The sequence below is a fragment of the Gossypium arboreum genome, chromosome 13, assembly GCF_025698485.1.
Source record: "Gossypium arboreum isolate Shixiya-1 chromosome 13, ASM2569848v2, whole genome shotgun sequence".
Taxonomy (NCBI): Eukaryota; Viridiplantae; Streptophyta; class Magnoliopsida; order Malvales; family Malvaceae; genus Gossypium; species Gossypium arboreum.
The window spans coordinates 121,703,322-121,716,842 of NC_069082.1; the positions used below are offsets into that span (position 1 = coordinate 121,703,322).

General features: G+C 29.5%; 1 protein-coding gene across 1 annotated transcript; it reads left to right on the forward strand.

The window, feature by feature from the left end:
- Positions 1 to 3,910: 3,910 nt before the first annotated feature.
- Positions 3,911 to 6,537, forward strand: LOC108461310 (glucan endo-1,3-beta-glucosidase 8). The gene is made up of 2 exons (XM_017761115.2): positions 3,911 to 4,837; positions 5,305 to 6,537. Exons 1-2 carry the CDS (start codon positions 4,494 to 4,496, stop codon positions 6,419 to 6,421), a joined length of 1,461 nt encoding a protein of 486 aa, XP_017616604.1. The 5' UTR covers positions 3,911 to 4,493; the 3' UTR covers positions 6,422 to 6,537.
- Positions 6,538 to 13,521: the final 6,984 nt, after the last annotated feature.

A 13,521-nucleotide genomic window follows, 5' to 3' on the forward strand; every position in this document is an offset into this window, starting at 1 on the left:
GTCATATTTGGCTTGAGCCTTGAAGACTACTCTCTTAAAAGAACCCTTGAAAATAGGAGTAGCTTGATGACTACTCGTCCTCGAGGAAGCCCTTTTTCAAGAGACAGTGAGCAGAAGGTATAATAAATGGACCATGTGCATAGTTGGACTACCAACAAAGAGTTTTAATTCAAGCACTTTCTTTGGTGGTGAACTAACTCATCTTCATTGCATCAATGGGATGGGATGGCACAGCTTTGATTGCAAGCGTCCTTTTCTTTATTTACAAATCACTTAATTATTGACCATCTTTCAATTGCATATTTGTTTCAAGATCCTATAATAATAATAGTCTTAATCTCATTTTTCAATTTTAGTAATTTATTTAAATTTTCTTAAATATCAATAAAAACTTAGGTTGTAGGGATACTCCATTCCATAAATAAATCTATATATCTCTTATTTCATTTTAAATATGTAAATATAAATATAACAAAAATAATAAATATATCAAAATCTAATTATATCGTGTTAATCATATTTAAAAATTTTATATTTTTGTTGATTGAGTCTTGCTTGATTGACATGAGCATTATTACTAATGTAAAAGAATGTGGGTTTGAGTGCATTAAAATGCATTATCTTCCTATTTATAGGTCGGGAAAGGACTATAGGTAATTTAAACCAATTGAATTGAATTTTTAATAAATTTTCTTTTATTTTTATAATTTTTAATAATTTATTTAAATAAACCAATAATATGATGGATTTGATAACCAATTCTAATATGACAACTTTGCTTAGAATCTTACCCTTCCCAGGATTGGTATGTAGTTAGGTGCTTTCCACCCCTTTGTTATTTTTCTTTTCACTTTCAATATGTAATTCTTTTTCCCTTCACGTGAAAGCAACAGTTATGCTACAACTCACCTACCTAACTACAGCACCTCTTTCATTAACTTATCTTTTTCGCTTTTTATTTCCTTCATTGGACAATCAATATATAGATTGTAATTACAAATGTGCCATGCGTAAGGACCCTTTAGATGCACGTTTTCCTCTAGTATAATGCATTTAATTTTCTTTTTGTCTCACACTATAGTATTGTTATAATATTTAATCTTATCGTTATTATTATTTTTACATTAACCATATGTAAACCACCTATCCAAAGAAGTCCTAAGTCTTTTAAGTTGGTGGTTCGAGATTTTATGCACTTATGTTACTTACATAATATATATTACGTTTTACAGTAATACTTCTTGAGTTTTGCAAATTGTACCATTGTATTACCACCAAAGGAGGTGCCTTCCTTCATAAACTTTAGACGGCTCTCGACAAAAATTAAGGACAAAAAAACTCAAACACGAGAACAATATCTCTTATTGTTGGAGATCTAGTTGATTGTTCAAAAGCCTATACTTAAAAGATTTATCCTAAACATTAAAAAATTATTATTTGTTTGTAAATAAATACACAATAAAAATATTATTCAAATTAAAAATCCATATGATTAAAAGCAGGTGAAGTCAGTAAATTTTGTTAGATAAGATCATAATTAAATTATATATTTTATAATAGTAAAAATATAATTTTATCATTTTAATTTTTTGTAAAAATTATTTTAATTTTTAATAGCCTATATCTTTATAATTTTAAAAGATTAAATTAAATTTTATCATTTTAAAGGGACTAAAATATAATTTTTATCACTATTAATTAAAAATTTTATAAATTATAAATAATTCTAAATGAAAAAAAGCGAAAACCCTCCGGCTCCTTGTTATAACCTAATTTTAAAAATAAAAGTGAAAATTTATACGTGTGTGTAATCGTACACTACCCTACTATTTTCAATCTGAAAAGGAAAAATCTACCCACTACATTACCGTTGAAAATGCATCAATCAAAACACTTTTCTAAAAGAAAACAAAAATGCCGCGTATCAATAATGAGTGAATATGAAATTATTGTTATTATTTAATAATTAACAATTAATAATGTTAAATCAATAATTTAATTTTTATTATAATTTTATACATATTACATGTATAATATTTTATCATTCATATGATTGATTTATTATTTTATGTGTGTTTCTTGATATAAAAAGATAAAAACATTTTATAATAATTTATATTATTATTTTAATCAAATGAAATCACGAATCAATATGATATTAGTTCAATTGTAATAAATATTAATATTAAATTATTTTTTTCATTTTTATAGATATTTTAGGATCTAGTAATTAGTAAATTATGTGATAATAGGAGACGAGTATATTTAATATTAAAAGATATGTTTAAAAATAATTAAAATAAGAAATGGGCCAAATCAGCCGCGGGCATGTTATCGAAAAAGGAGTTTGAACTTCTCAAGTTTGAAAAGCTTTCCGTAATCTCTGGTCAGGCTCCTCCATTTCACACTTTTCCTCTCTTACGTGTTATCTTGTCGGCAACGGGCAACCTTAAAAGAATTTGACTTATTATTTCTTTTTGTATAAAAAAATAGCATTAAACGTTTATATAAAAAAATTAATAAATTCGTGTAAAAATATCATTATCAAACAGTAAAATCCCTTGTATTAGAGAGGAGAGTTCCTCAAACAACATTAAAATTGAAGAGCCTCTATTCATGCACTTGATCATTCGATCAGTAATCGCATTCTAAACTATTGGTTTATAATAAATTCTAATATTCTAATCTCGTTTAAATAAATTATTGATTAATCATAATTCAACTAGACTACTATTAACAGTACCACCTTTTAGTAGAAACTTCACTAGAAATGCATTATTACATTCTAGTTGCAAGGCCTTTTACTTTAAATCTAGTTATTATTTTAATTTTTTTAGATTCTTTATTATTAAATTTAAATTATTTACAAAATTATTTTAAATAATTATAAATATGTTAAATTGTGCTTCACTTGTTCTATCCTTTAGCCTTTTGAAATTTAGGGATGATTTGGACAAATAATGTTATTGATTTCAATGAGATTAAAAGTAACAGTATGTGTTTGGATGATGACAATAAGGGTGAGATAAATTATTATAAGAATACAAAATAATTATAGAGGTAATTAAATTAATTTTTTATATAATTAAAGTTATAACTTTTGAAAAGTTAATAGTAATTAAAAATATATTGAAATTTAAAACATTATTTAATATATTTATTTTATTATCGTATTAAAATAATTAAAAAGTTTAAAACCTCTAAATCAAGATGTTTAAAAAGAAAATAACTTAAAATCGGAAACGAAAATATAAAATTGTAATCGTATTAATATTAATTTATATAATGTTGCTAAATTCAATAAAAGAAAAATAATAATTTCCTTCCTTTTACATAATTTTTCTAAACTAAGAAAGAAAAGAGTTAAAAAAAAACTAAAATCAACCTAAAGAAAAGTGGACCATTTCAAAATTTTCCTCTTCTCTAATTTATTGGAAATTGTTTCAATCAATTTTAAATAAGTACATAAATTTTGATAACTAATGGTGCGAGTGTAAGCTAAGAAATTTTTAGAGAAACTGAAATTAAATTGTAATTTTACGATAGTAAAAATATAATTTCACAATTTTAAAAGTTTATATTTTTATAATTTTAAATAATTAAATTAAATTTTTATCATTTTTAAGAGAGACCGAGACCACTATCAGTCTCCCTAGCTATGCCTCCGATAATGGTATTATTATCTATAAAATAAACTGCATAAGTAATCACTTAATTATTAAAATTTTTATTTTAGACACATAAAATAAAATATTTAAATTTAAATATCTACATTAAATAATTTGATATTTTATTATTATTTCCTTTTAGAAAATTTCAAAAAAAATAAGATAATTTATTATTCTATTATTATTATTATAATACCGTTATTAGAGGACAATAATCGTTTATAATAATCTCTCTCAACCTTTTTCAGGTTGCCAACTTATTTTTCATACTTTTTCTGAAAAAATTTCCCGTACTGTTGTAAACACGCGTAATTTAATTTTTGCCATTGTTTCCTCTGTTTTCTTCACTGTTCTTCAACTCCTCGATTTGGTTTTTCAATATTTCCTACAAAACCCATCTTTCATATTCAATCAAGCTTCAATCTTTTTCTCTTTGATACCCCCCAAAACGTAGCCAATTCTCTGTTTTTTCTTCCTGGTTTTTTTTCAAAAATAATTTAGTGAAACATACACAAATATTCTCTCTTTTTTGAAGTTTTTTCTTTAAAAAAAAAACAGTTTCAAGGATTGTTTTTGTGTTGTTTCTCTCCCATGATCACAAAAATGGCTTGATTTTCGGTTGATCCTGCAAATAACCGCATTTCGTTCTCTTTTTTAACAGAGATTCATTAATCAATAAATAACCATCAGTTTTATAAATAAATAAAAAAAACCTCATAACGAAGCCTTGCTTTTCTTTGTTTTGCAAACCCCTTTAGCCTTACCTCAAGCTTCATCTTCTTTTTATTTCTTTGAAATTTTTTCATTAAAAATCTGAACAAAAGCATGGGCAATTCCGGGTTTCTAGCAACATTATTATTACCGACATTCCTTTGTGTTAATCTCTTTGGTGGATTTGTTGATGGTCTTGGTGTGAATTGGGGCACAATGGCAACCCATAAATTGCCTCCAGAAACAGTGGTTCAGATGTTGAAAGACAATGGTATTACAAAAGTGAAGCTTTTCGATGCAGATTCAAAGACTATGGATGCTCTTTCAGGGAGTGATCTTGAAGTAATGGTTGCCATTCCAAACGATCAGCTTCTTGCTATGAACAGCTATGATCGTGCTAAACAATGGGTTAAGAAGAATATCACCACATATAACTTCAAAGGAGGTGTTAACATTAAGTAAGCTCATTTTCTTTTTCATTTTTTTTTCTCTGATGTTGGGTTTTTGAGGTTTTGATTGATTGGTGTTAAGACCATTTTTTAAGATTTGTTTAAGTTGATGAGAAAATCTTCTTGTTGTCTTCTTTTGAGGATTTTGATCCATTTAATAAATGCTTAATCTGGAATTTTTATAACTAGCATTAAGGAAACTTGTTCTAATTCTTCATCTAGATGATCTTACTCGGGTTTGGATACGAATTCTTTTATATATTTGGAGTGTGTTAAAGGTTATATTTGCATAAATGTGATTAACACTTGGAATAGGAAGAAGAAAGTGTCTTCACTTATGTACTTACATTATTCGGATTCGAGTGCCAGTGTTGCATACAAGTATTTTTAAGTTTTTTCATATATTTGAAGTATTCTTCGAAAATGAAGCTAATGGATCTATCAATTTGTTGAACCTTTTCACTATCTTTTCGCAGGTATGTTGCCGTTGGAAATGAACCATTTCTCAAGTCCTACAATGGCTCATTTATAAACACTACAGTGCCTGCTCTTCAAAACATTCAAAATGCACTGAATGATGCTGGTGTTGGGGACACCATAAAGGCTACTGTGCCCTTAAATGCTGATGTCTACAACTCGCCTGAAAGCAACCCTGTTCCGTCTGCTGGCCGGTTCCGGACTGATATCAGTGGACCTATGACGCAAATGGTCGAGTTCCTTGCCAAGAATGGTGCACCTTTCACTGTAAACATCTATCCTTTCCTCAGTCTTTATGGAAATGATGACTTCCCTTTCAATTACGCTTTCTTCGATGGTGGAAACCCAATCACGGATAATGGGATTAAGTACACTAACGTTTTTGATGCCAACTTTGATACATTGGTTTCGGCTTTGAAAGCAGTAGGCCATGGGGATATGCCCATTATTGTTGGGGAAGTTGGTTGGCCTACTGATGGTGACAAGAATGGCAATATGGCTAATGCTCAGAGATTTTACAATGGACTCTTGCCTAGACTTGCAGCCAACACCGGGACCCCTCTCCGTCCAGGATACATTGAAGTTTACTTGTTCGGACTTATCGATGAGGATGCCAAGAGTGTTGCTCCGGGAAATTTTGAGCGTCATTGGGGGATCTTTCGGTACGACGGGCAGCCTAAATTCCCATTAGATCTTTCAGGCCAGAATCAGAACAAGTTCCTCATTGGTGCAAAGGATGTCAAATATCTTCAACAGCAATGGTGCATGTTCAATCCGAATGCCAAGGACATTGGCAAACTTACGGACAACATAAACTATGCTTGCACTTTCTCCGACTGCACGGCTCTCGGTTACGGGTCTTCGTGTAACAACCTGGATGCCAACGGGAACGCATCTTACGCATTTAACATGTATTACCAGGTGCAAAATCAGAAAGACATGGCGTGTAATTTTCAAGGATTGGGTATAATTACAACACAGAACATTTCACAAGGGGCTTGCAATTTTATCATTCAGATTGCTTCTTCATCATCTTCTTTTACTTCAGTAAGTCCCTTAATGGTAGGATTAGCCATTTTTTTAGTATTAACTTCATATTTACTAATTTCACTTTGATTATTTAGATATATAAGATATGTGCTATTCTTTTGCACCTTAGATTCTTCTGTTTTGTATGTTAAAAGATGATTGAGTTATTTATTTTACCTATATGAAGTCATATATTACTAGAATACTATCTTGATAATTTCTATTACTTGGACCTGGATATACATTTAGCATATAGATGATAAGGTACCCAAAGTTTCCCAAGACATGATATAACAGTTAAAAAGTGCAATTAAGACTAAGATGAAGGGTCAAAATTTTTATCATTGAAACCCAAATGTACTACATAGAGATGTTCATGGGTTGGGTCGGATTTATATAAAGTATTTAGATCAATTTTCAAGCTTGGGCCTGATCTAAAAAATGAGTTTACTTTTTTGCTTAAGCTCGTCCTTATTTAAGAAAGGTAAACTCAAGCTTGACTACCGACTATATTTGATTTTTCTAGATTAGTTTTTACTTAAAAATATAAACATTAAATGAACTAAGAAAAATATTAAAATAAAAGTTTTCTAAGGCATTAAAAATATATTAAAAAGTATTTATATTAAAAACACTACTATAAATATAATAATTTTTATTATATTAAAAACACAAATAAATATAATAAATATTTTATTTTATTAAATATAATTTTAAAATTTTATATTTTGGATTGGGTTATTTAGTTGGATAAGTTCTTTTGGGATTTTGGATAATGAATTTAATTATTATTGAGTTAATGATTTAATATAAATATAAACACATAATTATTATTTAATATATATAATTAATATAATATTTTTATAACATAATATAATTAAGCTAGACCAAAAAATTTTACTTATGGCCTGACTTATATAAAAAATGGATTTTAAATTTTACTTAAGTTCTTTTTTGGGCTTCGTATTTATCTAAATTTTTCTATTTTTCGAATGAGCTTTTACAACTAGACGAATAATCTTCCAATGAGCAGTTCTACTCCTACTTACTGCTTACATGAAGGATTTACCTATCCAACCACCATACACCATGAACGATATCAGATTCAAATCAAAGTATCATCCGAAGACATATCTGCCAACAAATTAAAATATGAGTCGAATTGAAACCGGAAAAAATAAACAAATAACACTAGTGAATCACTTGAGAGAGAGGGGACAGGTGTAGCTTCCTACCATTGTTGGTTCTGTAAGGGTCGAATATACATTCTCAAAGGCTGTGTTCATCTCTCACCTGACTCACTCCAACAAAGAGGAACGGGTGAACAGAAGCTGAACGCAATCACCCTCCCTGGCTCCGGCGATCACAATCTTGGGTTGTTTCATACGATAGATGAGGTCTGGAAAGAGTTGAGGTTCATACTGCATTTAAACAACATCAAAGATTAGTCACAATCCTGAAACCAAACAAGCAAAATAGGCTCATTCACCAACTCTATGAATGCATAGGACCAAACATCTGTTTATGTTTCTCGGCTGTTTACTAGCCAAATGAAAATTTATGACGGACACGGACATGCAATATAGATACGACAAGATATAGAGACGGTAATACGTTTATTTTTAAAAATGAAGACATGGATACAATAATAAAAAAAATATTTTTAACTTTTTTATATATATCTTTAATGTTAAAATACTTAATGTAAATAAAAATATTAATATTTTTCATTAATATATAATCAATTCTTTTCCAGCCAAATACTTTTTTATGTTAAAAGGTATTTATTTTATTTTATTGGGTAAAATATAAAATTTTATATCTAGCCCAGCATTTTATTAGTTTACAAATAGCCCAAGACTGGACCTTAGGCTACATACAATAATAAACAAAAATTAAATCCAGCCCAGTATTAATTACAAATAGCCCAAGACAGGACCTTGAACTGCTTTAAATTTATCTAAGAAAAAAAAAACCTTTCGTTTCCTTTCACGAAAAAAAAACCTTTTAGGGGAAAAAAAAATCTAAAACTCTACTCCCCTTTCACTCTCAACTATGGTTTTTCAATTTGGGGCCTCTATCCATCGTAACCGTGTCTGATTTTAGATACTCGTGTTGGGACCGTATCCGATTCCGTTTTCTTTTACATTTTCCTATGTGTCCCGTGCTTATTCAACGAGTGTCTGTGTCCGTGTCAGACACACATACGATACCAATAAAAAAAAGGATGAGCTTAGTCCGTACTTCCTACATGAAAACTCAATCTCAAGTTCATTACATATGATGTTTCAATATAATTGGACTGAGAACTTAGACCTCAATCCCTTCAACTTAGCATCCTTCAAGGGTCAAAAAGGTGAAACTCAAGCAGTTCACAAATAAAAGGCTAATTATCTCCTTGCTCTCTTCCATTGTTTTCAGTCCTCTTAGTCCTTTAATTTTTTTTCCTTATGACTTTTCTTACGAATTTCAATTGGATTAAACTTGATTATGGATAGGGTTCGGCCCGAGATGATGCAAAATTTTATGCCTATTCTATAGATTAGGGCCTAACCCGAAAATGGATTTAGAATTTTGCTCAAACCCAACACAAATTAAAAATACTAAACCTAAGCCCAACTCGGCCCATCCGTATTAAATTTTTTATATTATTTTTATATAAAAATAAATTTAAAAATATAATACGTCAAATACACTAAAAATATTAAAATAAATGTTTCTCAACAAATTAAAAATATATTAAACAATCTTTATACTTAAATAACACTAAGATAGTAACTTGACAAGCAAACGCCTCTAAAATAGTAACAAAATTAGTAATAAAACAAGAGTTATATAATATCCAAATAATAACAATAAAATAATAACAATTAATAGCAAAAAAGTAGTAAAACAACAGCGAAATAATTGCTTCGGGCCTGGACCGAATCAAAAAATCTTACCTAAGGCCTGACCCATTTAGAAAATGAGTCTTATTTTTTATTCAAATTTATTTTTTAAATTTATATTTTTACTCAAATTCTCTCACTTTTGGGAAAAATTGTATCCTAGATGCATAATAATTTATATAATAAAAAGTTGGGTAATATGGACAGCTCTTCTAACCAGTTCAGTTTCTAACTGTAAATTATTGTCTTACTATAATTTTACATCGACCCGGTAATACAATATAACTGCAATTTTTCTTTGACGCAGTATGGTGAGGGCTTTTTTGAGAGATTGAATTTTATGCAAGTTTTGCTGGTGAGCTGTCCATTGAATTTATTAGATGCTTTTGATATTAGTAGATGTGTTTATGAGTTGGATCAGGTTGAATTTAAGTTGCGCTTAAAAATGATATTAACCTATTTTATATTTATTCAAGTTTGGCTCGACCCGAAATATGAACTTAAAACTTTGTTCAAATCCGTTCATATTTAAAAAAATCAACTCAAACTCATTTTAAGCCTGCTCATATTATTTTTACTTTTTTAAAATTATTTATTTTATTTTAATATTTAATAATTTTATACAATTTTTATTTATTGAAATTTTTATATAGTCATATTATCATTATTTTAATATTTACATGAGAGTAGTATTATATATTTATTATTGGTTTATTTTTTAGTATGTTTTAAATTACATAATATATAAAAATAACATAAAATAAAGTATTATAAATTTAAAAATGAGTCGGGTCGAGCGGGACTAAAGCCTTGATGGTTCAAACTTAAGTTCCACTTATATTTTATATGGGCCGAATTTTTTTACTCAAACCAATTTTTCAAGCCTAATATTTTTATCCAAACCCCTCATATTTCAGGTGAACGTTTGGATTTAGACAAATAACCCAACCCATAAACAAGTCTAAATAGTAGTTGTAGAGCCCAATTTTAGCCCGGGCCAAAAACAAAACCAAATAAAAAACAAAGTCCAAAATAACTAAATTAGTCCAAAATTACAGCCCAAATTAAATACCCAAACTAAAGACCTAGGCCCAAAATCCTAGCCCACCTAGCACTAACCCACAACCAGTAAAAACAAAAAACCCTAGGTGCGCCGCACCTAGGTTGGTTGCCCACCCCTCCATCGAGCGCCGCACGCCCCACGCACGACCCCCAGGTCGCGTGTTGCACACCCCACATCCGTGCATTCCTCCTCCACATCTTCACGATACCTGCGACTTGAGCAAGAAAATAGCAAGAGACTAGTTGTATTCAGCTATAAAGCCCTCAAATTTTGATTGTTTTGGGGACCTTTTTTTCTTTTTTTTTTTCCAAAGAGATAGAATAAAGATATAAAGAAATCAACAAATATACAGAAATCAACAAGAAACAGTTAGAAGAATACATTTTAAAGGTGGTTTACTGCCCTTTTTTTCGATTTTTTTTCCTTACTTATTTTCATTTGAATCCACAATACAAATACAAAATATAAGAGAGAGAGGAAGGGTCTCACCGGAGTCGTCTTGAGTTCACATCGACGGAGTACTCCATTGGTCGCAATCGGATTTTGGGGCGGTTGAGGGCTTGGATATTAGCCTTTCGGCTGGAAAACAAGGGGAAAGTGCGTGAGTTAAGAGAAAAGAAGATGATTTTAGGGTTTTTTATTTTTTTAAAAAAACAAGTGACCAAATGAATTTTTGTAAAAAATTTTGGATTTATATGGTTTAGGAAACGGCGCCATTTGGTGGGAGCAAGACCCGCGCGTTGACCCGACCAGCAGGGAGGGTCCGTGCGTTTTGGTTCTGAATGGGGGATTTGTACAATTAGTCCACCTCTTTCGCGCTAGCGTTCAATTAGACCTTATTTATATGTTCTTTGTTTTTTTAATTTTCTCCTTGAATTTGCGCACCGTTTCAAATTGGTACGCATTTAAATAATTCGTTTTGAGATTTGATTTATTTATTTATTTTAGTCCTTCTTGATTTTCGCGCATTGAGTTTTAGTCCCTGATTCTATCCCAATAGTTGGTTTTATTCATTAATTACTCCTTTTAGTTTGCATTTATCTCAATTGAGCTTTTTCATTTTAGTTTTTGTAGTTCTTCATTTCTTTTAATTTATTTATTATTCAGCTTTATAAACCTGTTATGATGTAAATTTTTATTAATTTTACAACATTATTTTAGCATGCTATTTTTATGTTTTTTTATTTGTTTTATTATATAGTTGTTATTTTAAAATTCTTTTATATCATGTTATTTTGAAGGTTTTGTATAATATTTAACAAAAATACCTTTATATATTATTATATATATAATTTGTGATAAAATTAACCTTATTTTATGTACATTATCAATTCCATGTTGTTATGTATATATACATTTTTTCTCTTCTTTCATAATATTTATTTTAATACTCATTTATATTTTATTAGTTTTTTATTTTTTATATATATAAACTCTTTCAAGCACTCTCATGTGTTGTTCATTTGTAAATTATCATATATTTAATAGTTTTTTAATTGTTTATATTATATTGATTCTTAGTTTCCGTGTTGCTTCGTATATTATGTGTTGTCTTTTAGTTTTCGTATTATTTCATGTGTCATTGTTGTAAATTGTTCATTAGTCTTTGATATTTTTTAAAATTTGTTATTCATCTATGTTTAGGAGCTCGTTATATTTTATTCTAATTTGTTTATATTTTTAGTTTTCATTATTTGATTATTAATGCTAGTTTTCTTAAAATAGGAGGTGAGTTCATTGCTATTTTGTGTATGATTTTACTATTTTCATTCATTAGTAGAGTTTGTTATCTGTGTATATTGCTCCATGTTCGCAATTTCGCCTTTCATTCATGAGTGTTGCATTGTAATTTTCAATTTATTGATCCAAAGTTAATTATTCCATTTTATTCCAAGTCAAACTAATACGTTTTGAGCCGGCTTTATAATTGTTTATTTGAAAATTTCTCAAAACAAAGACAATGTTTGATGTTTGAAAATTCGGGAAACCGTGCCCTAACGTGCTGGGTTTCAATTTTCCGTTTGTTCAAATAATCAAATATCCCTTTAAAATTTTGTCTGTGTTTTCTAAACTTCAAAACAAAGTAATGTTCTATATTTGGAAATCCGATAAATCATGCCCTAACGTATTGGGTTTCGATTTTTTCTTGGATCAAATAATCGAATATCTTTTTGAAATTTTCAAATGTATGAGCTTTTGAAAATCAATAATGATCGTGGTTTCGAGGGTTTAAAAGATCATGTCCTAACGTACTGGATGTGATATTGTATTCCTTCGAAACAAGAGAACTTTAACGCCCAATTCGAGTTATTCAAATGTTTTAAAAGAACTCGTATTTCAAAATCCTTTTTTAAATTTTAGGCTTAAGGACATTATTTAATCAATTAGGTACCAATTTTGGACGTAACGAGGGTGTTAATCCTTCCTCGTACGTAACCGATTCCCAAATTCGTTTTCTTGAACTTCGTAGACCAAAATTGATATTTTAATAAAATAAAATGTTTTATTAGGTGATCCGATCACACCTAAACAAAAAGGATTGATGGCGACTCCATAGGTTCCGACCGTAGTAGTATACCTTCCGTTACCGTTATAAAGACCAGCAAAACATGTATGATATCGAATACTAGCCATCTTCATCCAAAGATTCTGATTGTTCACTGCCAAACCATTAACATATGACAAACTAGGAGTCATCACTTAGGTTGAGACCTACCCTTGTGCAACAAATATATTAGCCATCTTCTTCCAAATGACACCATACATGTATTCTGTATATCAGTCCGGAGATAATTAAATACGTACTTGTATTTTGATATCAAATAGTTAACAGCCAAATAAGAATCCCTTTAAACTTGTAAAAGAGCTTCAAAACACCAACCAAAATTGCTATCACGTTCCCAAACTCCATTCAGTTGAATCCACTGCAACCAGAAGTTAGCTTGCCATTTACTCACTGCTAAAGTTTACAACAAACTTTTGCATAGAACCAAATTTTGCATGGCTTAATCTTACAAACAAGTATATTCAGTTGTTGTTAGGAATAACCGGATTATTACCTCAGGAAGTAGGCGACCTTCTATTAGTTCTGGAATGTGTCTCCAAACCTGCCCTTCAAAGGTTACTACTCTGACATTTGCATTGAAAGTAATATACCACGTGAAAAATTGTATATTTTAAAGACAAAATCGTGATTTAGTTGCGAAAGCATGCATTCTTTGATATTATTTTCCATA